We start from the raw sequence: 24,864 nt of genomic DNA on the forward strand, positions 1-24,864 counted from the left end.
ATGCTCTATAGATGTAAATATACACACTGTATAATCTTTACCTGTCTTTCTGCTTCAAAGAATGTACTTTTATTCTTCATTCAGTTCTTATGTTTCCTGATCACCTATTCTATGCTAGACCCTACAGGGAACTTGGGTGCAATAGGGGGAGTGGGGCAGAGCAAGTATGGAAACAAGTTCGTAATAAATAAATTGTGAAAAGGGCTATGAAGGAAATGAATGAGAGCCTGGAATGACCAAGTAGGGTGGTCTGGCCTTTTGAAAAGATAAAGTTTATGTGAGACCTGAAGAGGGGTGTGGAGGAGAAGGTGACAATCCTGTGTGCGGCAGAGGAAAGGATGTAGCAGGAAAGCTCTGAGCAGGGAAGAGTTTGGTGTGTGCTTGGACTGAAAGAAGGCAGGTGTGGCCTGTGAATCATGGACAAAGGGGGAGAGGCAGGCAAGGTCAGACCATGCAGACCTGTAATCTGTAATGGGGAGTTTGGATTTAAACAGAGGAATGACATGATCCTCAGTGTGCAGATATGAAGTCTGGACTTTTCATCCATTAATTCAAAAATGCAATGGAAAAAAACCAACATGAGATTATGCAAAGTGTTCACCTTTTAGAAAGGGAAAGCGAGACAAATGGATCCTTGAGGACAGATTGCACTACATGCTACTGAGTACTTAGATCAGTGATTTCCATTTACATCCTGGTAGTGCTGTAGGATAATGCGCTGGACTGCAAGGTCGGTTTGCATTGCAGGGTCAGTAGTTCAAACTCACCAGCTGCTCCTTGGAAACTTTAGAATGGCTCACTATGAGTTGGAAATGACTCGACTACACTTGACAACAACGTTTAGTGTAAGACTGGATATACTTAGGGAACTCCTTACAAGAGAGTACTGACTATCAGCATTTTATTTGGATAGTCTATAAAATCTACCCACCTGGCAAACTGAGCAGATGCATGAATACAGGTACTTTCTGTGTTCCTAATGACAAATCTATTATCTAACTTGGATGTCATGTTGCAAAAAAAGGATTTGAATTTTCCGTTTCATACTGAACCATCCATTCCAAGTATTTTTGAGGCTCAGTGTCTTTCCTCGTTCTGTACTTCACTTAAACACTCCCTTAAATTGATTATTTAATTTGTGATTGACTGTTGAGCTTCTGTGTAGTGTGTTGGACTACCTGGAATTATGTACACTCCCCAAGAGAGCCTTCCTTAACAGTGTCTAACAGCAGCCTTTAGTAGTGTGACTGTTCAGTGCCGTTACTTCATTGCTTGTTGCCAAGACTAGAAGTAGTAAGGATCTAGGGTTCATACACAAGGTGGATTTAGAATTTAAAAGTGAGAGGAAAACACATATTTACTAAGGTTTACCTATTTTTAATTAGAGGATCATTGTCTTAGCTTTTCCTGAAAACCACTTAAGAGCCATGACTTAGTTTTACTATGAACTGTGTGCAGTGCAGTGGTTCTCACACTTTATCCTGTACCGGAATTACCTGGTGATTGTTCTTGTTAGGTGCCTTCGAGTCGGTTCTGACTCATATCGATTCTGCATAAGGTTTTTGAGGAGCAACTGGTGGGTTTGAACCACCAACCTTGTGGTTACAGCACCACACCAGAATTACCTGGAAGACTTGTTAACTCACAAATTGCTGAGCTCACCCCTAGATTTCATGTTTCAGTAGATACAAGGTATGGTTCCCCCCGCCACACACACACACACTCCTTGTTGTTGTTGTTAAGTGCCGTGGAGTCTGTTCCCACTCAGGGACCCTGTATAGGGTTTCCGAGGCTTCAAATCTTTGTAAGAGTAGAAAACCTCTTCTTTTCTTTCTGCAGAGCGAATGGCGGGTTGTAACCACATTCCTTGTAATTTGCAGTCCAGTGCTTATCTTATGGAGCCACCACACTCCTAGTAGCCTTGTTGTTATTGTTGTTAAGTGCTGGTGAGTGAGTTCCGATTCCTAATGTCCTTGTGTAGGGTTTCCGAGGAAATGCCGACCTTGTTGTTCCAAGTGACCTTGTGCTCCAGTGCATTGTTCAATAGCACTGTACACCAAGAGTCCTGATAGTCAAGTGAAAATAACAATAGTAAGGATATTAATAACAGCACCACACAGGACTCCTCCCTTAGACTGATGATGTTGTGAGCTCTTGAGTCAGTTCTGACTCATAACGACCCTGTCTAGGGGTCCGCGGATCAGCTGGTGGGTTTGAACTGCCAACAAAAATTATACTGTATTTAGTTGTTGTTGTTAAATATTGTCGAGTCAGTTATGACTCTTAGCAATCCTATATAGGGTTTCCAAGGAGCAGCTAGTGGGTTTGAACCACTGACACAGTCCAGTGCTTAATCTACAGTGCCACACTATGACATCACTGTATTTAGCAGGAGAACAAGAATTCTTAAGCATTTTATTCTGTCATACTTGCTCTGATCTAACTACGGACACTTCACTTTGGGGTTATTAAATCCCTGCTTTCCTTTTATAGAAAAAGTAAAAATAATCTCATTTGATATTGGCTGATGGGTAGTTTCAGTTAAGTAAAATCGAAGCAGTATGATTATCTATTCCATTACATAGCGTGAAGATATTTTCTTTTGGAAGAAGCTACATTTAAAAAAATAGGACAGAACAAGGTTGTTTGTGAATTCATTTCTGTAACAGCAAAACTGACTTGACTAAATCAGTTGAGCCTTAGCTCTTATTTGCTATGTTCTTGAAGATATTTTAAATTCCTCAAAGAAGAAATGTTAGCAAAAGGCTACATTTTATTTTCTTAAAGGTATAGCGTTCAGGCCAGCTTTTTATTATTGTAATGCTATGGTACTAAATAAGCAACTTTCCCTGTAAACTGTAATTGTATTATTCTCTAGAGTTCACCTTCGCTTTCAAATAGAAGATGTCAGGAAAACCATTGTCATTTTGGGTTTCTAAATTATTGTTGTGGTTAGGTGCCATTGAGTCAGTTCAGACTCATAGCGACCCTGTGCACAACAGAACAAAACACTGCCTGGTCCTGCGCCAACCTCACAGTCTTGTTATTTTGAGCCTATTGCTGCTGCCACTGTACCAACCCATCTCGTTGAGGGTCTTCCTCTTTTTTCTTACTCTCTACTTTACCAAATGTGATATCCTTCTCCAGTGACTGGTCACTCTAGATAATATGTCTGAAGTATAAGAGACAAAGTTGGGTCATGCTGGCCTCTAAGGAACACTCTGACAGTACTCCTTTCAACACAGATTGGTTTGTTCTTCTGGCAGTCCATGGTACTTTTAATATTCTTCTCTAACACCAAGGACTTCATTCTTCTTGGATCAACTATCAACACTCACGGAAGCAGCAGTCAAGAGATCAGACGACGTATTGCATTGGGCAAATCTGCTGCACAGGAACTTTTTAAAGTATTGAAGAGCAGAGATGACAGCTTGAGGACTAAGGTGCGCTTGACCCAGGCCATGGTGTTTTCAGTAGCCTCATATGGATGCGAAAGCTGGACAGTGAATAAGGAAGATCGTAGAAGAATTGATGCCTTTGAGTTGTGGTGTTGGAGGAGAATACTGAAAGTGCCATGGACTGCCAAAAGAACCAATAGATCTGTTTTGGAAGAAGTGCAGCCAGAGTGCTCCTTGGAGGCCAAGATGGCTAAGCTTTGTCTCTCATACTTTGGACATATTGTCCAGAGGAAACAGTCGCTGGAGAAGGATGTCATGCTGGGTAAGGTGGAGGGTCAGAGAAAAAGAGGAAGACCCCTAACGAGATGGATCAGCCAGATGGCATCAAGTGTGGCAGCGGTAGTGAGGTTGGCCCAGGATCGGACATAGTTTCGTTCTGCTGTACATGGGGTCGCTATGAGTCGGTTCCGACTCGATGGCACTTGACAACAACAACACCATATCTAAAATGTATCACTTCTTCTACAGTCTTCTTTATTCACTGTCCAACTTTCACATGCATATGAAGCTAGCAAAAATTCCATGGCTTGGGTCAAGTGCACCTTAGTCCTCAAACAGACGTCTTTGCTCTTCAACACTTTAAGGAAGTCTTGTGAAGCGTACTTTCCTAATTCAATAAATCATTTGATCTCTTGACTGCTGCTTCCAATAGCAGATCCAAGCAAAATGAAGTCTTTGACAACTTCAGTCTTTTCTCCATTTATCATGATGTATTTATTGGTCCAGTGGTGAGGACTTTTGTTTTCTTCACATTGAGGTGCATCCCATGCTGAAGGCTGTGGTTTTTGATCTTCATCAATAAGTACTTAAAGTTCTCTTCGCTTTCTGCAAGCAAAGCTGTATCGCCTGCATAATGCGGGTTGTTAATGAGTCTCCCTCCAATCTCGATGCCATGTTCTTCATGTAATAAAGCTTCTCATATTATTTGCTCACCATAAGATTCAATGAGTATGGTGAAAGAATATAGCCCTGGCATACAAACACATTTCCTGATTTTAAACCATTCAATATCCCCTTGTTGTTTGAATGATTGCCCCTTGGTCTATGTACAGATTGATTCCTCATGAGCACAAGTAAGTGTTCCAGAATACCCATTCTCCACAATGTTGTCCATAGCTTGACGTCATCCACACAGTTGAAAACCTTTACATAGTCAGTAAATCACAGGTAGACTTCTTTCTGGTGTAATCTACTTTCAGCCAAGTTCCATCTGACATCAGCAGGTCCTCCTCTGAATCCAGCTTGCACCTCTGGCATTTCCCTGTCTCAATGTACTGTTGCAACTGTTTTTGAATCATCTTCAGCAAAATTTTATCTGCAGGTGATACGAATGATATTGTTAGGTGATTTCCACATTCCGTTGGGTCACCTCTCTTTGGAATAGTCACAGATAATGGATCTCTTCCAATCAATTGGCCAGGTAGCTGTCTTCCATATTTCTTGGCATAGATGTGTGAGCGCATCCAGTGCTGCATCAGTTTATTGAAAGCTTTCAATTTGTATTTTATAAATTCCCAAAACCTTGCTCTTTGCCAATGCCTTCAGTGCACCTTAGACTTCTTTCTTAAGTACCGTTGGCTCTTGATCATAGGCCAACCCTTGAAATGGTTGAACATTGACCATTTCTTTTTGGCAGAGTGATTGTGCATTCCTTTCATCTTCTTTTGATGCTTCCTGCATCATTCCATATTTTGCTCATAGAACTCTTCAATGTTACAAGTCAAGGCAGTCTTTCAGCTTCAGAAATGCTAAGCGTGTTCTTCCCTTTTAGTTTTCTAACTTAAAGTCTTTGCATATTTCATTATAATACTTGACTTTGTCTTCTCGAATTGCCCTGTGAAATTTTCTGTTCACCTCTCTTATTTCCTCATTTCTTCCATTTGCTTTACCATCGCTGTGCTACAGATGCTAAAACAAACGGTTCTGAAATACCTCTCCATAATTAGAAAGATTAAAGTTACTTTACATTACACAGTGATAGAAAGTTTTGCCAAGATGATTCCATATATACCACTGACCAAACAGCTTCTAGTGATGTCTCTGCGTGAATATCCTTCTATGATCTCGGAGAGTTTGCTTCACTTCTCTGCACTTCAATTACCACTACTATAAAATGACAAGGGAAGACCTTTATGGTGATTCCCAAATCCCGTTTTGGTTCCCTTATGGACAAATTGCCTTCCGAAGGAGTTAATCTCTCCAGTTATAGTTTTTCATTGGCAGTATTCTGGCAACAGGAATCTTTCTTTTCTGTCCTCAGTGACATATTGCGAGAAAGAACTAAGAAGTTTTCTAGGTTACCTTTACCTGCTTTCCAGCACTTAACTAAGGTTTACTGAAGTGATAGCGTAGTGGTTACAAATCAGGCTGCTAACCTCAAGGTCAGCAGTTCGAAACTACCAGCTGTTCCACGGGAGAAAGATGAGACTTTCTGCTCCTGTAAAGATTTACAGCCTCGGAAACCCTGTGCAAGGTCACTGAGTCGGAACCGACACCACGGTACTTAACAACAACAACAACAACTGAAGTGAAGTGATTTGCCCAGGATCATATAACAGCTTTGCTGTACCTATAGAAACTGTGTAAAAGTCACAAAGACTAGATGCAGATCAGCTCCTTCTGCACCTATTACTAACACATGTGCATTTGCATTTATTCTATTGACTATAATTCTTAATTTGTCTAAACATTTAGAAATCCTCTAAACAGTCCCGAAAATCTCCAGGCGATGAAGATGACAAGGACTGCAAAGACGAAGACAACAAAAGCAGCTCTGAGGGCGGAGATGCCGGCACTGACACGAGAAACCCGAGCTCCGACTTGCAGAAAACCAGCGAAGGGGTAAGAATGTAGACCTGACACTCTCTGACCTTCCAGTAGCTTAGAAGACATTTTGCTTCCATGTCTCCACATTAGTAAATGTTGTATTAGCAAATGGAGAGCTATGTTCAGCCTGCTGGATGTATTGACACACAGCTCCTAAGTGATTAAATTAATTGGAAATTGCACCACCCTGTCAGTTTGGAATTGTTTAAACAGGGTTGTTTTCATTTTTTAAAAACTAACCTCAGCAACTCTAGAGACGTTTTTAAAGTAAGGTGTGAAGTAAGCATTAAAATTAAGAAATGCCACCTCCTAGGACATGGAGAAATGGGAATCTTCATCCACTTCTGGTGGGATTGTAAAATGGTGCAGCCAATATAGAAAACAGTTTGACAGTATGCTAAAAAGATAAACATAGAACTCTACCTAGGACACAGCAATTCCAGTTTTAGGTACATACCCAAAGGAATCGAAAACAGGGACTCAAAAACAGATACTTTACAGCAATGTTCACTGTAGCATTGTTGATTGCCAAAAGGTAGAAATGTGCCAAGTGTCCATCACCACCAGATGAATGGTTAAATAAAATATGGAGCGTATAACAAACAAGCAGTGTAACACCATTCAACGATAAGAGAAATGAAGTTCTGATGCTTGTGAACCTTGAAAACAGGCTGAATGAACCAGTCAAACTCAAAAGAACAAATATACAAATCCATTAGTGGTTTCCTTGGGCATGTGGGAAGAGACAATCTGGGGGTGCTGTACTTGAGTGATAGGGTTATTGTTAAGGGTGATGAAAACCGTAGACATGGATAGTGATGACGCACACATGGGACTGCTGTTAATGCCAATCCTGGTATGTGGCTTCTGCACTTACTAATGGTTGACTTTTTTTTTTGTTACCATATTGTTGTTGTTGTTAAGTGCCGTCGAGTCGGTCCCGACCCATAGCGACCGTGAACAGGGTTTCTGAGGCTGTAAATCTTTACAGGAGCAGATAGCCTCATCGTTCTCCCGGGGAACCGCTGACCTTGCGGTTCACAGCCCGATTCGTAACCACTACGCTACCATATGTCACCATTAAAAAAAAAAATTGTAAATGAAAAGAAATGCTTCCTCAAAACCTGGCAATGGTATTTTTTTATTACACAGTCAGTACATGTTCAAAATAGGAAATGACATACTTCTTCTGGGAGATAAGCAGTATGTAATGTACCCTGTGGGTACATTAATAGTTCAACAGTATTTAAATATTGTTGTTTAAAGTAGCTATAGGACAGTGGCGCTGTGGGTTAATGCGCAGGACCGCAAGATTGGTGGTTCAAGATCCAGTGGCTTCTCAGAAACCCTACACAGTGTTGCTATGAGTTGGAATGGACTGGAGTGCATGTAACAACAATAGGACAGAGTTGTCCATTTTGACTCTTAGTGACTCTTATTAATTAACCTCTGTGAACTTGGAGGTCACAGTCTACAGTCTATAAAATTGTTGCTGAAAGAAAGTTTTCCCCTAGGAACTTTCTGTGATTTTCTTCTTATCTGAAGACTACCTGGACGGTGACAAGTCATTTTGAAACAACACAGGCAGTCCTCAGGTTATAAACAAAATCTGTTCTGGGTCTCTGAGTCAGGCTTGTAGGTTGATCAGAGCCGACGCCTACAGTCCAGCGCTGGTGAACTCTGCAGGGTGGCTGTGGGTCGGAATCGAGTTGATGGCAGTGAGTTTGGTGCAGAAAAGGCTTAAAGCCTTTTCAGTGATTTAAAAACTGCATTTGAAGCAAATGAAGATGATTGTAATGAAGAATTTGCTGCGAGTAATGGTTGGCTGAATCATTTTAAAGTGAGGGCAAATTTACATAATCTTAAAAGACAAGTACAGGTTGTTAGTGAGTTAGATGTTCATGACCTGGGGACTCACTGTACCCATGAAATGTATTATTATTACACTTTTGTTCAACTCTGGTTTCAGTTGAGTTCACATTAGTTCTGTCACCTAACACGTCAGGCCCTCTGAAGTCTCTCCTCCTTCATCCCTATGGTCCTACTCACTCATAGTCACTCCCAAGGTATGATGAGTCTAAGTCTTCCCTCTTCCCCTCACCCAACTCAGCCCTACTTCGGTTGTTGCCTGATCTGTCTTTCAATAAATAGTTCTGGCATTGTAGGATAAGCACTGTACCATAAGGTGAATTTGAACTGCAAGATCAGTGGTTCAAACTCACCAGCTGCTATTCAGAAACCCTATACATGGTCACTATGGGTCAGAACTAACTCTGCAGCACTTATTAACAACAACAGTCATTACCTTACGGAGCTGTGATGGCATAGTGGTTATATGTTGGACTGCTAACTACAAGTTCAGCAGTTCAAATCCACTAGCTGCTCTGTGGAAGAAAGATGCGACTTTCTCCTCCCTTAAAGATTTACAACCTCAGAAACTCGCCAGGGCCACAATGAGTCAAAACCAACTGGATGGTACACACCCACCACCAACTGGATGGTACACACCCACCACCACTGTCACTACCTTTGCCTGCACTCCTACAGGAACATACCTGTATACTTAGTAACATCCACTGAGGGCTCGATTTTCTTTTTCTCCCATCTGCTGCCAGATAGCTTCAGAATGCATGCAGCGAAAAGTCCCATAGTGCCTCTCCCCTTTACTACCAAACCTATCTCTAGCTATTCTTCCTGTGATAAAAAAAAAAGGCTTTCAATTGTATGGACAACATTGTGAAGTATGATTATCCCAGAACACTTACTTATGCTCATGAGGAACCTGTATGTAGACCAAGAGGCAGTTGTTCAAACAGAACCAGGGGACACTGAATGGTTTAAAATTAGAAAAGGTGTGCACCAGGGTTGTATTCTTTAACCATCCTTACTCAGTCTGTATGTTGAGCAAATGATCCGAGAAGCTGGATTGTATGGAGCAAAATGTGGCATCAGGATTGGACGAAGACTCATTAACCCGCGATATGCAGATGATACAACCTGGCTTGCTGAAAGTGAAGAGAACTTAAAAATACATATTGATGAAGATCCAAGACCACAGCCTTTGGGTTGTACCACAATGTAAAGAAAAGAAAACACCTTCCCACTGGACCAATAAACAACATCCATATAAATGGAGAAAGGATTGAAGTTGTCAAAGACTTCATTGCTCGGATCAACCATCAACACTCAGGGAAGCAACAGTCAAGAAATCAAACAGTGTTGGCAAATCTGCTTCACAAGACCTCTTTAAAGTGTTGAAGAGCAAAGGTGTCAGTTGAGGGCTAAGGTATTTTCAGTTATGTCATATGCATGTGAAAGTTGGACAGTGAATAAGAAAGACTAGAAGAAATGATTCCTTTGAGCTATGGTGTTGGAGAAGAATATTAAAAGTACCATGGCCTGCCAAAAGAACAAACCAATCTGTGTTGGAAGAAGTATAGCCAGAGTCCTCCTTGGAAGCCTCAATGGCCAAACTTCATCTCTCATACTTTGGACATATTATCAGGAGGGACCAGTCACTGGAGAAGGTCAGAGAAAAAGAGGAAGACCCCCAATGAGATGGATTGGCACAGTGGCAGCAGCGATGGGCTCAGGCGTAGGAATGATTGTGATGTTGGCCCAGGACCAGGCAGTGTTTCCTTCTGTTGTGCATAGGGTCACTATGAGTTAGTACATACTCGATGGCACCTAACAACAAACAACACACACTTACTGGAGTCCTGTTGTGGCGCTGTAGGGTAAGCACTGGACCACAAGGTCAGTGGTTGAAACTCACTAGCTGCTCCTTGGAAACTCTATACAGGGTTGCTGTGAGTCAGAACTGACTCGACAGCACTAAACAACAACATCCTTACTACTCATAGTGGAAGTAGCCTGTGGACAGGAAGTATGGACAGCACCTAAGAGCATGTGAAAAACACACAATCTCAGGCTCCAATGCAGATCCACTGAATCAAAGTCTGCATCAACTGAACCCCCAACCCACAGCTTTTGAGTTTTTTCCAACTCACAGTGACCCTACATAGGGTTTCTGAGACTACATCTTTATGCAGCAGACAGCCTTAGTTTTCTCCTACAGAGTGCTGATGGGTTTGAACTGTCAGCTTTGCAAGCTAGCAGTTCAGTGCTTGTTCCATGGTACCAAAGAACGCCTTTGTTAAAGCCCAGTGATTCACATATCAGTAAAGTGGCAGAAGCACAGGCCTACTTCTGATTCAGGCTCCAGGGTATTAGCCCCTCCTGCTCTCTCTGAGGCCACACCCAGTCAGCTATCGGTTCTCCTTTTATACCTTTATCTTCTTTTACACTGGCTCTCTCTCCTCTGCCTTATTTATAAGCAGTTTCAGATCATCTTTAATCTTACAGATAACTTCTTTCAGCCGTATATTCTCCTCTGTTTATCTTTTCACCTCCAAATTTCTTTTAGAATTTTTAAAAGAGTTCTCTTTTCTCCCAGTTTCCATTTCCTCACATCCCATTAGCCTTGAGTCTTATTTTTAAAGCCAACCTCTCCTATGGTCTTTATTTTATCTCATCTCTGCAGCATTGAATATTAGCTACTGTTGCCTCCTGACTTTGTCTCCCAGCCACCACTCTCTTTTCCTTTTCTGTCAGTTCTTTCTCAGTTTCTTTCAGAGGTCCTGTTTTCCATCTGACTTGATGCTCTCCTGCCTCCCTCTGAAAGCTTTGGTGTCCATCTCCATGTACCTGGTTTCAGCTGTTGTCATACTATTGACCACTTCCCACTTTGTGTTTCGTGCAATCTAGATTCATTTATCTAACTGCTAATGAAACCATTCCTCTTTGAACATCTTGAAAGCACCATCAAATTTTAGTAGTTGGTAGCATAGGTTACAAGTCGGGCTGCTAACTTCAAGGTCAGCATTTCGAAATTGCCAGCCGTTCCGTGGGAGAAAGATGAGACTTTCTGCTCCCGTAAAGAGTTACAGCCTCGGAAACACTAGACTGGGTCCCTCTGAGTTGCAGCCGACTCCACACACATAACCACCCCCACTACTAGTAGCAACAGCAGCCAATTAGTAGTGGCTAACACGGAGTCCTGGTGGGGTGCTATAGGACAAACACTGGTCTGCAAGGTCAGCAGTGCAAACTCACAGCTGCTCCTAGGAAACCCTATACAGGGCTGCTACAAGTCGGAACTGACTCAGTGGCACTTAACAACATCTCGCTGTGCTAAGTACTATTTAATCCTCACGTAAGTCGTAGAAGATAGGTGTGGGTATTGCTTCCAGTTTTTTGGCTGAGGAATTGAGTTGATTTGCTTAGGGTCATGCAGCTAGTAAGAGCAAGGGTCAGCTCTAGTAAGAGCCTGAGCTCCTTTTATCTTTAACCTGTCTTTAGTAATGTGTTATAATACAAAAGAAATATATATGATATTTATGTAGGTTACAAAGCATAATGTTGTAATTACCTCCAGTGAAACTACCACTCCATCCAAAAGCTGTTGTTAAGTGCTGTCGAGTCAGTTCCTACTCATAGAGACCCTGTATAGAGTTTCCAAGGAGTGACTGGGAGTCTGAACCAACGACTTTTTGGTTCAAACCAACCTTGCAGAGTCTATGGCATTTTCCCACAGCCCAAGTCAAACCCCTGGAAAATAGTTTTATTTTTTTGTTCTTTAGTTTTTTACTCACCACAATGTTTCCAGATTAGAACTCCTAGTGTTATGCTGTAGGATAAACACTGAACCACAAGGTCAGTTTGAACTACAAGGTCAGCAGTTCAAACTTAACTAGCCGCTCCTTGAAAACCCTACACACAGGGTTGCTGAGTTAGAACCAACTCGATGGCACTTAACAACAACAACGTTTCCAAGAGCAAAAGTCCTGGTGTGGCACTGTAGAATAAGCACTGAACTGCTAACCACAAGGTCATTGGTTCAAATCCACCACACACTCCTCGGGAACCCTATATAGGGCCACTATGAGTCGGAACCAACTTAACAGTACTTAACAAAACTACATTTCCAAGATTACCTCATGTGATTATGTGTAACATAATGGATTTTTTTAAAAGCTTATGCTGTGGATTGAGTGAAGGCTTACAGGGCAGATCATCAGTTTTACATTCAACAAATCATTGCAATGATTACAATCCCTTCCATGCACCATCAGCTAATAGGATTTATATCTATTACCTTTTTTTTTAAATGTACACATACCACATTGAAAATATATATTCGTTTAAATGTCCAAAGGGCACATTCTACAAGCCGCCCTCCTGCCCGCAGACACACTACCTTTCTCAGTCAATGGGCCTGGGGTCCTCTGCCATTCTATCTCTCTGTCATCGCCTCTGCCACCATCTCTGTTGTCTGGTTAGGATCCCTTGCTCTTCTCATGCTCTTCCCTCTTGATGGTTGTAAGGTCCTCTGTTCCTGGAATGACAGATTAACTGCTCCTTCCTTTTAGTTACACCTCTTCTACGTTTACAGTTGTGACAGTCACCATTAGTCCTGATAACAGTTACACACAATTGAATCATAAAATCCTATCGTCATCATCACCAGACCCATCTGGACAAAAGGAAAACTATTTAGTAGGGATTCTGTCTTTCTCCCCTCATACTGACCCTAACCACACTCATGAAAGTTTGTAGGCTTTTGTAAAGTTTGTAAACTTTATGCTTTTGACAGCCAAAGTCCAAGTTGCCCATACCTTTCAACCCAGTATACTAAGGAGGCAAGCTTGATCCTTGATATGAAGAAGAAACGTTCCGTTTTGGTTGGAATTTTGTGCCACTTCAGTGATGAATTTATTTTTCACTGCTGTGTAGTATTCAATTTGATGATTCTAGCCCGGTTTGTTGACCTAGTCTCTTGTTGGTAAGAATTTGGGTTGTTTCAGCTTTTAGCAGTTTGAAGTATGTTGTTGTGAACCTTCTCAAACATGTCTCTTAGTACACACATACATGAGTTCTCTAGGGTATATAGATAGTACCAGAAGTATTGATGCAACTTTATACAACAATGCCAAAATATTTCCCTGAGTATTTGATGACTCTGCACTCCCACAGTGTTGGAGAGTCCCATGATCCATTTGCCAAGAAAAAAGGAGTAAAATGTTATTTCGTTACAGTCTTAATTTGCATTTATCTGATAAAAGTGAAGTTGAGGTTTGTTTGTTTCTTCATGTTTATTGACCACCTATGAGGGGACTTCAGAAAGTTTGTGGAAATTTTCCATTATCTTTTCATTCGATTTTTCCACAAACTTTTTGAAGTCCTCTTCTATTGGAATTATCATCCAAGTTTGTGGCTTGTCTCTTCTTCTTCTTTATGGTTGGTTCCTTTTGGTGAATAGACGTTCTTAACTTTATTATAGTTAACTGTTTTAAAAGTCAGACTTTCCTTTTTTTTTTTTTAAGTTTTTATTGTGAATTGAGTGATAGAAAACTTTCCTTTTTATAGTTAGAATTTTTCTATTTTATTTAAGAAATAAATCCTTGTCTCAAGGATTCCCCAGTTATTGTTGTTATTAAGTGCCAGCGAGTCAGTTCTGACTCATAGCGACCCTGTTAAGGGTTTCCGAGGAGCAGCTGGTGAGCTTGAACTGGCGACATTGCAGTTCAAACTGACCTTGCAGTCCAGTGCATTAATCCACAGTGCCACACCAGGATCCCTGGTTGTTGTTGTTTTCATTAAGTGCCTTTGAGTCAGTTCCAACCCAGAGCAACCCTGTACAGGGTTTCTGAGTTATGGATGGTGAGCTTGAACCACTGACATGGTTCAAACTGACCTTGCAGTCCAGCCCATTAATTCACACAGCGCCACACCAGGATCCCTAGTAGCACATGGTTAATTAAGCATTCGGCTGCTAACCATGATCGACAGTTCAAACCCACTCAGTGACTCCACAGGAGAAAGCGCTAGCAATGTGCTCCTGTAAAGAGTACAGCCTAGAAACCCCCATGGGGCAGTTCTACTCTCTCATAAGTTACATAGTCAGAATCAACTTGATGGCACCTAAAAACAGCAATATCATCCCTAGCTCGAGATCTGAAAGATATTCTCCATATTTCCTTTTCATTTTTTTAAGTTTTGTTTTTAACATTGACCAGGAATTTATTTTCATGAATGGTTTAAGATAAAATCCTGTTGTATTTCCCTCCATAGCCTAACCATTGGAACCAGCACTATCTATTGAGTATGCCTACTTTCCTCTGGTCTACATTGCTTTCTGTGTGCATCCATTGGTCTCTTTAGATTCTGTTTTATTGCTTTGGTCAGTACTACACTTTCTTCATTATAGTAGTTTTATTATGAGTCCTACTTAATAGGTAATAGTGTTAATAACCTAATCTTTCATATTTCTCCTCAAATGCTTAATAGTCATGGGGATAAAAGGTCAAGAAGGGTTTGGTTTGGTTTTGGTGTTTTTCTTATTGAGAGAATTTTCAGCACATGTGGCAGTTCAAGCTCACCAGCTGCTCCTTGGAAGTCCAATACAGGGTCACCTATGGGTCGGAACCAACCTGATGGCACCTAACAACAACAGTGCTGGAAGGAATACTCTAAGTGAGAGGCACAAAGTGATAACGTAAGAACGTGATGCTGATGCAGTTTCCTGCAGGAGGCCAGAAGGCGTAGGCTCTAGTGCACACCTGAAGGGCGCGCAGTTGACCTTTTCGTTCATTAAAACAGAAAGAAGGGCAAAGGTTCTGGACATGAATGTAGGTGTATAGGTCAGTGCATAGTTGCATTGAGAGTTTGTAAAAGTTATCATCTGATGGCTTCTATTCTTAGGGAAACCCAAACCAAACCCACTGTGCCATGGAGTCAGTTCCAACTCATAGCACTCCCATACTGGGTTTCTAAGATGATAAATCTTTACGGGAGCACATGCCTCACCTTTCTACCACAGAGCAGCTGGTAGGATTTGAACCGTCCACTTTGCAGTTAGCAGCACAATACGCTCCTTTACGAATAGGAAAAGAGGAAGACCCCCAACTCCAATCATTCTATCTGTATCATTCTCTGCACAGTCTGGCCCCAATTGCCCCATCTCAACATTTTCTGTCATTTATTCTAAGTCGGTAGTTCATCAAAGGTTTTGGTACTCCTTTGTTGTTGTTAGTTGCCATCGAGTCAGTACCGACCCATAGCGACCTTATGCACAGCAGAACAAAACACTGCCTGATCCTAGGCCAACCTCACTATTGTTGCCATGCTTGAATCCATCGATGCTACCACTTGGCCCATCCATCTCGTTGGGGGTCTTCCTCTTTTCCTCTGACCCTCCACTTTACCAAACATGATATCCTTCTCTAGCCACTGGTCCCTCCTTGACAATATGTCCTAAGTATAAGAGACGAAGTTTGGACATCTTGGCCTCCAAGGAGCACTCTGGCTGCACATCTATCAACACGGATCTCTTGGTTCTTTTGGCAGCCCATGTCACTTTCAACATTCTCCTCCAATACCATAACTCAAAAGCATCAATTCTTCTACAGTCTTCCTTAGTCAATGTCCAGCTTTCACATGCACATGAGGTTATTGAAAATACCATGGCTTGGGTTAGGCGCACCTTAGTCCTCAAGCTGACATCTTTGCTCTTCAACACTTTTAAAAGGTCTTGTGCAGCAGATTTGCCTAATGCAATACATCGTTTGATTTCTTGACTGCTGCTTCCGTGAGTGTTGATAGTTGATCCAAGAAGAATGGGGCCAGCATGTTTGCAAGCTAATCTAAATAGATCTTGGGATCTCAGGAATTGTGACATCTAGTGACATTGAGTCCTGGTGTGGTACTGTGGATTAATGTGCTGGACTACAGCATCAGTTTGAACCTCAAGGTCAGTGGTTCAAACTCACCAGCCACTCCTCAGAAACCCTATTAGAGGGAGTCCTGGTGTGGTGCTGTGGGTTAATGCGCCAGACTGCAAAGCTGTTTGAACTGCTAGGTCGGCGGTTCAAGCTCACCAGCTGCTCCTTGGAAACAGGGTCGCTATGGGTCGAAATTGACTTGATGGCATTTGTCAACAACAACAGCATGGATCAGTACCGACTTGACGGTACTTAACAAGTGACTGTGAACCGGTGGTGCTTCAAAGCGAAAGGGGGAATGACTGGGGGAGTTTGTAGCTGACTGCAGTGAGGAGGCGTAGTTGCTTACAGTGGTGAGATTCAATGTTAGGAGAGGCTTCTTTGGGGGTGAGGAACACAAGAAAGAAGAAAAATCACCTAATAATCGTATGGAGAATGAGAAGGATAACTTCCGTACCTCTAGGGCCAATGGTACAAGATCCGTGGAAGAGAAAAGAGCCACCATTTGAGGATTACAGGGGAAGAAGCTCCGTTCTCAGGAGAAAACCCGGTTTCAGTTAGAGCAAGTTAGTGAGTGGAAATTCAAGTTAAGAATGTAGAGTTACTTATTGTTGGCTATAATTTCAGCCAGCAACATGGAAGCAGCAGTCAAGAAATCAAATGATGTATTGCATTGGGCAAATCTACTGCGCAAGACCTCTTTAAAGTGTTCTCTTAGAGCTAAGATGTCAGTTTGAGGACTAAGTTGTGCCTGATCCAAGCCATGGTATTTTCAATAAACTTGTATGCATGTGAAAATTGTACAATTGGTAATGAATTGTAAAAGAATTGATGCATTTGAGTTATGGTAATGGAGGAGAATGTTGAAAGTACCATGGACCACAGGGGGAAAAAAAAACAAATCTGTGTTGGAAGAAGTATAGCCAGAATGCTCCTTAGAAGCCAAGTTGGCCAGACTTCGTCTCTCATACTTCAGACGTATTTTCAGGTGGGACTGGTCCCTGGAGAAGAACTTCATGCTTGGTAGAGTGAAGGATCAGTGAAAAAGCGAAAGTCCTCCAACATAATGGATGGGCACAGTGGTACTAGCAGCAATGGGCTCAAGCATCGCAACGATGTGAGGTTGGTGCAGGCCTGGGCAGTGTTTTGTTCTGTTGTGCATGGGGTCACTGTGACTTGGTTCTAACTCAGTGGCACCTAACAACAATAACCACAGTGAAAGAGAGAGCAGTTGGGGGGTAGATAGGAGTTGAGGTCATGAAAGGAAATCTGCAAAGCTGACTGGAGGTGATAGTCCAGGAGGTGACATGCTGTGGAAGCCATCTGTGGTAGCTGACGTTAGCAAGGATAAAGGCCATAAGGATAAAGAGCCTGGTGATCTCAGGGCACGTGGCAGGGGTGAGGTTATTAATGTTGGTAGATATGAAGTGGTAATAGTAGTAACAGTAATAGAGTCCAAACCCTGTCACTTCATGGGTAGTAATGACAGTCCCCATCACCACAAAGCTGATTCCCATGATGTGAAGGTCAGGCATACCTCTTCTGTCAACATTTTTACTAATTCTGATACCAGCTGTCCCTGTCTACTTCTCTTCTGGGTTCAATAATCCACTGCAATAGCTACACAAAATTTACAGAGCATACTTACAGTTAAATTTGCGTATTAGGGAAGTAACAGGGAGTCCTGGTCTGGCACTATGAGATAAGCACTGGACTGCTAACCACAAGGTTGCGGTTCAAACCCATCAGCAGTTCCTTAAAAACCCTTCTCCATGACACCTAACAACAACAACAGGGTGCAACTCAGGATCAGGATCAACATACTTAAGTCAAGATCTAGGTCAGGAAGCATGTAGACAGTCTCCGTGCTTCGGTGCGGGACAGACAACTCACTCAGCCTCTCTCAAGCAGACAGGCCTCCACTCAGCCCTGCTGTCTGTTGTCACTGGCTCTGCAGCTGGGCCCTTTCTGGGCATGTGGCCCACTTCAGTTACAGTCCTTGACCCATGTTACAGCTCTTTTATGAGGTTCCTTGCCTCCTCTTGCTCAGCATCTTCCTACTGCTTCTTTCTGACTCCAAGCACATCTGTGGGGTTGGCTGCTTGTAGTACACGGAACTCCTTGTCAGTTTCTCACCACAGCCACACAAGCCAAATGATTCCTTCTGGGTAGGCCACAAGTATTTCATTTGCATAATAGGTTACACCTCACATCATTTGCATAGTCTTTTGACCAGTCCCTGTAAGGTACGTACCAAGCACAGGCCAGCTGCAGCCCAGAACCAGACCAAAAGCACCAAAACCAAGTTGTTTATGATTTACCCCAGAAGGACAGAAGTCACAAACCCTCTGAGGTAGAAACTAGGATGAAGGTAGTGCCTCAGGATTATGGGAAAATCTCTCAAACTAGTTTTCAAAGAACCAAGTCAAAAGACCCCATAAACTTACTTCACCAAAGTAGCAAAAGGAGAAAAGAGGCTCCTAAACAGAGCTCATGGATTTCTGAGGTGCCGCCTTACTCCCAGACTCTGACTACGTCTGCCAGTGGAAGCATGCGATGGGAAGGGCAGGGCAGGAGCTCTTAATCCAGGATGCTGGCGCTCCCTGTCTTGACTCCTGTGGGCGGCAGTGGTGTGCCGTGGAGGCGGTTCCAATTCACAGCGACCCTGTATAGGCTTCCAAGGCTGTACATCTTTATGGGAGCAGAAAGCGTCATCTTCCTCCTGCAGAACAGCTGGTAGTTTTGAACTGCTGACCATGAGATTAGCAGCCCAACTCATAACCACTACGGCTACCAGAGCTCTTTGGCTCCTGTGGAAGTTGTGTTGTTATGAAGTGCCATCGAGTCTGTTCTAACTCATAGCAACCCTGTATAGGGTTTCCAAGGAGCAGCTGGTGAGCTAGAACCGCCAACCTTGTGCTTCAAACTGACTTGGCAGTCCAGTGCATTAGCCCACACTGTCACACCAGGACTCCATGGAGGCTTCTAGTCCCTGTGGACAGGAGAACACCAGTCGCTGGCTGACTGGTTTAGATACCTACCATATTCATTATCTATTTCCACATAACAAATTACCTGAGAGCATCATTTACTATTTTTCTTAATTTTTTAAAAAATTCTAATTGAGCATATTTTACTACTATTGTTACATATTACCTTCCCCATCACCCAAGTTTACACATGTCTAAATCTTGGTGTGGCGCTGTGGGTTAATACACTGGACTGCAAAGTCAGTTTGAACCACAGGGTCAGAAGTTCAAACTCACCAGCCACTACTCGGAAACCATACAGGGTCGCTATGGGTCAGAACTGACTCGATGACACTTAACAACAACCACCCTCTATCCTGGTGTGGGATAATGTACTGGACTGCAAGGTCGTTTTGCACCACAAAGTTGGCGGTTCAAACTCAACAGTCGCTCCTTGGAAACCCTATACAGGGTCGCTATGAGTCGGAACCAACTCGACAGCATTTAACAACAGCACCCTCTAACTAGTGAATTACTCTCCCTTCCCTCCCACCTTTAACACAACATTTATTATCCCAGAGTTTCTGTGGGTCAGAAATCTAGGCAAGTAAACTATAGCTACATCCTCTGACTCTCCGTCTCTCACAAAACGGTAAGAGCTCAAATCAATACTCAACTGGGAGTACATCATCGCCTAAACTCAATCAAATAGTTGTTGGCAGGACTTAGTTTCTTGTGGTTGTTGGCTTGAGGGTCTTAGCTTCTCACCATTTGTTAGCCAAAGACCCTCCCTCAGTTTCTTGCCACAGGAGCCTCTACGTAAGGCAACATGGCAGCTGGCTTCCTCAGAGTAGCAAGAGAGTGTCTGTGAGAGAGACAGAAGTCAGTCTTTTGTGACCTAATCTTTGAAGTCATTCCCCATTACTTTTGCCACATCCTGTTTTATTAGAACCATGTCACGAGGTCCAGCCCACTCTCAAGGGGAGGGACGAGATTAGGTAAGGGTATGAACAGCAGCAAGCAGGAATCACTGGGAACCATGACCAACCAGTGATACAGGAGAGTGAGAACAGGCCACTCACTCCTGGACCTGAAGTCAAGTCCCCAAACCGTACAGTTGGGAGTGCTCAGAAGATGGAACCAATGTCAACACTAACCAGTGTCCATGTCTTTATTCATCTGAGCCTAAACCTGTTGCTCTTTATACACTGGGGCACTGCCTCCTTATACCTCCCCATTGCCCTCAGTAAGAAGTCCAAACTCCAGATTCTAGCATATAATGCTCTTCACAGTCTGGCCTCAATGTCTCTTTCCAGTCTCATCTTGCCATTTCTTGTCATTTATTCTATTCATCAAACTTTTTGGCCTCAGTATTCCTTTATACTCTTAAAAAAATGATTGCGTGCCACAAAAAGTTTTTGTGTATGTATGTATGTTGTTGTTGTTAAGTGCTGTTAGGTTGGTTCTGACCTGTAGCAACCCTGTATAGGGTTTTTGAGGAGCAGCCTGGTGAGCTTGTGGTTCAAACAACTTTGCAGTCCAGCACATTTACCCATAGCGCCACACTATTTAATGAGAAATTAAAACAAAAATTTTGAAAAAATTTATTTTAAAACAATAATAATAAACCTACTACTTAACATAAATAGTACATTTATATGAAAAATAACTGAATTTGAAAAAATTTAAACATGACATTGTTTTACACTTTTTTCAAATCTCTTTACTGTCTTACTTAAAAGGAGACAACTGGATTCTAATATCTGTTTATGCATTAAGGTTGTTACTATATATTTTGGTTAAAAAATATGAAAAAGAAATCTGGCCTACACATACATATATATAGTTGAAAAATGGAGATACAAATAGTTTACTAGTCTTTTCAGATAATTGTGGATGGTTATTCATCTTTGATATTACACCAGTTCCATAAGTGATAGTTTCTGAAAAGATTAACTGCAACATGAAATCTGAACTTTTCATGCTGTTAAACATTAAAATTCATTCCATCTGTAAGAATCTGAATCTAGACCCTGGACTGAAACCACAAAGCCTGTACTTTGAGTCCACCAGCTGCACCAGCAGAGAAAGATGAGGCTTTCTGCTCCCACCAAGTTTTACAGCCTCGGAAACCTTTTATAGGACTCCACGGCATTTACTAACGACACCAACATTGGTCATTTGCTAAACATTTGCTCAGTTATTCATGTTTTCCAAAGGTTGGCCCGTTTGATAGTAAAATCTGTTTTTTATAAAGTCACATTCATTAGTATCAATCACCACTGTTCTCATCAGAAAAGTCTTTAAGTGTCAGGGTGCTCTCAATCCTAAAGGATGCAGATTTCCCAAAATTCAAAATTTTACTTTAAAGCTTAGCTTTTATCATTGGCAACAAGTACTAACTACCAGCTGTTTCCTTGAAGTAATAGCCTCCCACAGTATATTTTTAGGAAGTACCATATCGTTCTGTTCTGAATGGCCATAGTGTGCTGTCATCGTCCTGTCACATATAAAATGGTCCCCACTGAAGAAGATGCCTGTGACTCCTACTGCCTCATAGCTCTTGCGTGTTGCCTTTTCTGTATCATGCTGTAGTATCTCTGTGTGCCTCCAGAGAGAGTCTGATTGGATCAGCTAACCATTTTCCAGTTGTTGTTAAGCACCGTTGAGTCTGTTCCAGCCCATAAAGACCCTGTATAGCATTTCCAAGGAGTGGCTGGTGAGCTTGAACCATCGAGCTTGAGATTCAAACTGACTTTGCAGTCCAGCACATTAACCCACAATGCCACACCAGAACTCCATTATCCAGTTGATGTTGTTGTTGTTGTTAAGCGCCATCAAGTCGATACCAACTCATAGCGACCCTGTATAGGGTTTCCAAAGAGCAGCTGGTGAGCCCTAACCACCAAACTTGCAGTTCAAACCACAACTCCACACCAGGACTCCTCATTATCCAATTAGAAAAAAAAAAAAAAAAAAAAAAAAACATTTCAACTGCTGCTCACTCAGAGAGGACTTGAGGTCTAGTAGCAAACACTCAGAGCACCATGTCCAGAACACACAAAGGGGCTTCAAAAAGTTCAATAAAAATTTCCATTATCTTTTTTTAAAAAACTTTTTTATTGTGAAGTTGAAAGAAGTACAGACAACAGAATGTTCCCTGGAAGTCAGGATAATGAGACTTCGTCTCTCATACTTCGGTCATATTGTCAGGATGGTTATCATGTTTGGTAAAGTGGAGGGAGGGTCAGAGAAAAAGAGGAAGACCCCCCTCCCCAACTGGATAGATTGGCACAGTGGCAGCAGCAATGGGCTCAACCGTAGCAACAATTGTGAGGTTGGCACAGGACTGGGCAGTGTTTTGTTCTGTTGTACATAGGGTCTCTATGAGTCAGTACCGCCTCAACAGCACCTAACAACAACATTCCTCTCCCTCTGTGTTTTTTTTCTTTCCATTTCTCCTTTCCCAAACCTTCTGAACCTTATCCTTAGGTAAATGCTGCACTTTTGATCGCTACGGTGTGTGTACCTCACTGGTGTTGTTCCCCCTCCAGACCTATCTATTGCTGCTAGAAAAATGAGCCCTGGGGTGAGCTCACTTCCAGACCTGAAGGGTAATTAAGGGCCCTAATTTTAGTGTTCCATCACTCACTATCCAACCAGTAAGTCTGGCCTTTTATGTGATTTTTGAGGTTTGTTCCACATATTCTCCACTCTACCCAGGACCTTCTAATGTGAGCCCTTTTTGAGCAGTTGGTAATGGTAGGTAGGCACCATCTAGTTCTTGGAGTCTCAGGGTCATGGAGACTGAGGTTCTCACGCTCCATTAGTCTGTTGGACTAATTGTTTAAATGTGACTTCAGTTATCATCACTCTTCTTTCCTGCGGACAGGAGAAGCACCTTAGATGGCTGTTCATGAGTTTTTAAGACTCACTCACTACTCACCAAAGTAGGATGTAGAACATTGTCTTTGTGGACTATGCTATACCCATTGATCATGGTGTCCCCTGAACTGATGGTCCTGAGCCCACAGGCTTAGCAGCTCATTCCCTCAAGGTGTTTGGTTATGTCTCAAAAGTTTTCATAACTTTGCCCTTTGTATGCTCCACCTCATACATGGATATATATGTAGTAAAGGTAAGTAAGTACCTAGATACAAACATCCTCTATCAAAGCTCTATAAATTTGTGACTATACTCTTACTCTCCCTCCCACACCCATTCGGCCTGTGTGTCTCTCCATACATCTGCCTGTAGATCACCATCATTGTAGGACTGTGGAGATAACAGCATTTGCTTCTTTTGCCTTTAACTCTTTTCACTCCTCCCTGTGTCTTCCCCTGACTTCATCATATTATTCTAACCTCCCTCATTGTATATTTCCTTCTTCAACCAGTTTAACAAGTATTTACTGTCTGGCCAAGTAATTATCCCCCTTTCACTCCTACCCCTTGTTAAGTGCCATCAAGTCGGTTCTGACTCATAGAAACCCTGTATAGGGTTTCCAAGGAGAGCTGGTGGGTTTGAACTGCCAACCTATGATTCATAGTTTAGATCTTACAGTGCCACACTAAGAGTCCTGCCCTAGTAACCATCAAAGAATGTTTTGTTTCGTGTCAAAACCTTTCCTTGATTTCTTACAATAGTGGTCTCATACAACACTGTCTACTGTGATTGACTAATTCACTTAGCACAATGTCTTCCAGGCTCATCCATGTTACGAGATGTTTCACAGATTCATCTTATACTTTAATGTCATATAGTATTCTGTTGTGCATATCCATTGATGGGCATTTAGGTTGTTTCCATCTTTTTGCTTTTGTGAATAGTGTTGCGATGAACATGGGTGTGCATTATCCATTAATGTCTATTTCTCTAGGATATAAACAAAGTAGAGGAATTGTTGGGCTTACAGTATTTCTATTCCCAACTTTTTGAGGAAGTGCTATACTGTTTTCCACAGTGGTTGTACCATTTGACAGTCCCACCAGCAGTATGTGAGAATTATAGTCACGTCACCCTTGTCAGTATTTATTGTTTTATGTTTTTTTGAAACTTTGCTATTAAGAACAAACAAGATGGCGGATCGGGTAGAAGTGCAGTGAGGAGCTCCGTCAGCAACAACACAGAATACCGGACCAAGCAGGCTCAGGGGATGGTCCCAGAACTCGGAACCACATATAAAGGAATATTTAGAAGGTTGAAAGGCTTACAACTAGGGGAATTTGTAACAGAAGCAAGAAATCCATTGCTTTCTAATCCAAGGCACTCAGCTGCTCCCTGAGTGGTCATCTTGGGTGAGACCAAGTTGGGGAAGAATCAGAGCAGCCACAGACACCTGACAGAACCACAGAGATAAAGGTGTGGACATTCTTTTTTTTGTATCTGTTCATTGGTCTCTTGCTGTCTATGCACCTCCTTTCTGATAACTAGAGGGGGTGCCTGAGCAAGTGGACACCCCACCCCCACACCCGGAGTATTCTATTATGCATGTACACAGAGCTCCTAAAAATTTAAAGGGACAGTTTCCACTTAAAACCAAACGGCAGTGCAAAACTGCCACAGCCGGCCCTTGAACTGTTCATCACTAGGAAAAAGACCTGAACGGGGGTTGTGGAGTGGGACAGACAGACTAAAAAGGAAACAGGCTGAAAATTAAATCCTAAATTACATCATAATGACCAACAGTGGCATCTTGAAAATTCTCAGAAAGAAGAGTGAAAAGGGAAGCCCATCTCCTGATCACATCTACCTGGAGGCAATCAGAAAGCATAAAAAATATCAAAATACACACCCATCTAAGTATTAAGGCCACAGATAACTCCTGAA

At 42.2% G+C, this 24,864-nt stretch overlaps 1 protein-coding gene across 1 annotated transcript in view; it reads left to right on the forward strand.

Moving 5' to 3' along the window:
- LOC102826429 (hepatoma-derived growth factor-related protein 3-like) overlaps nucleotides 1–24,864 on the forward strand; it is an 88,701-nt gene that overhangs the window by 54,064 nt on the left and 9,773 nt on the right. Inside the window, exon 5 of the mRNA XM_006870927.1 lies at nucleotides 6,153–6,299. Coding sequence (XP_006870989.1) covers nucleotides 6,153–6,299 — 147 coding nt within the window. The remainder of the gene's footprint in view (nucleotides 1–6,152; nucleotides 6,300–24,864) is intronic.

The sequence above is a fragment of the Chrysochloris asiatica genome, unplaced genomic scaffold (genome assembly GCF_000296735.1).
Source record: "Chrysochloris asiatica unplaced genomic scaffold, ChrAsi1.0 scaffold00156, whole genome shotgun sequence".
Classification (NCBI taxonomy): Eukaryota; Metazoa; Chordata; class Mammalia; order Afrosoricida; family Chrysochloridae; genus Chrysochloris; species Chrysochloris asiatica.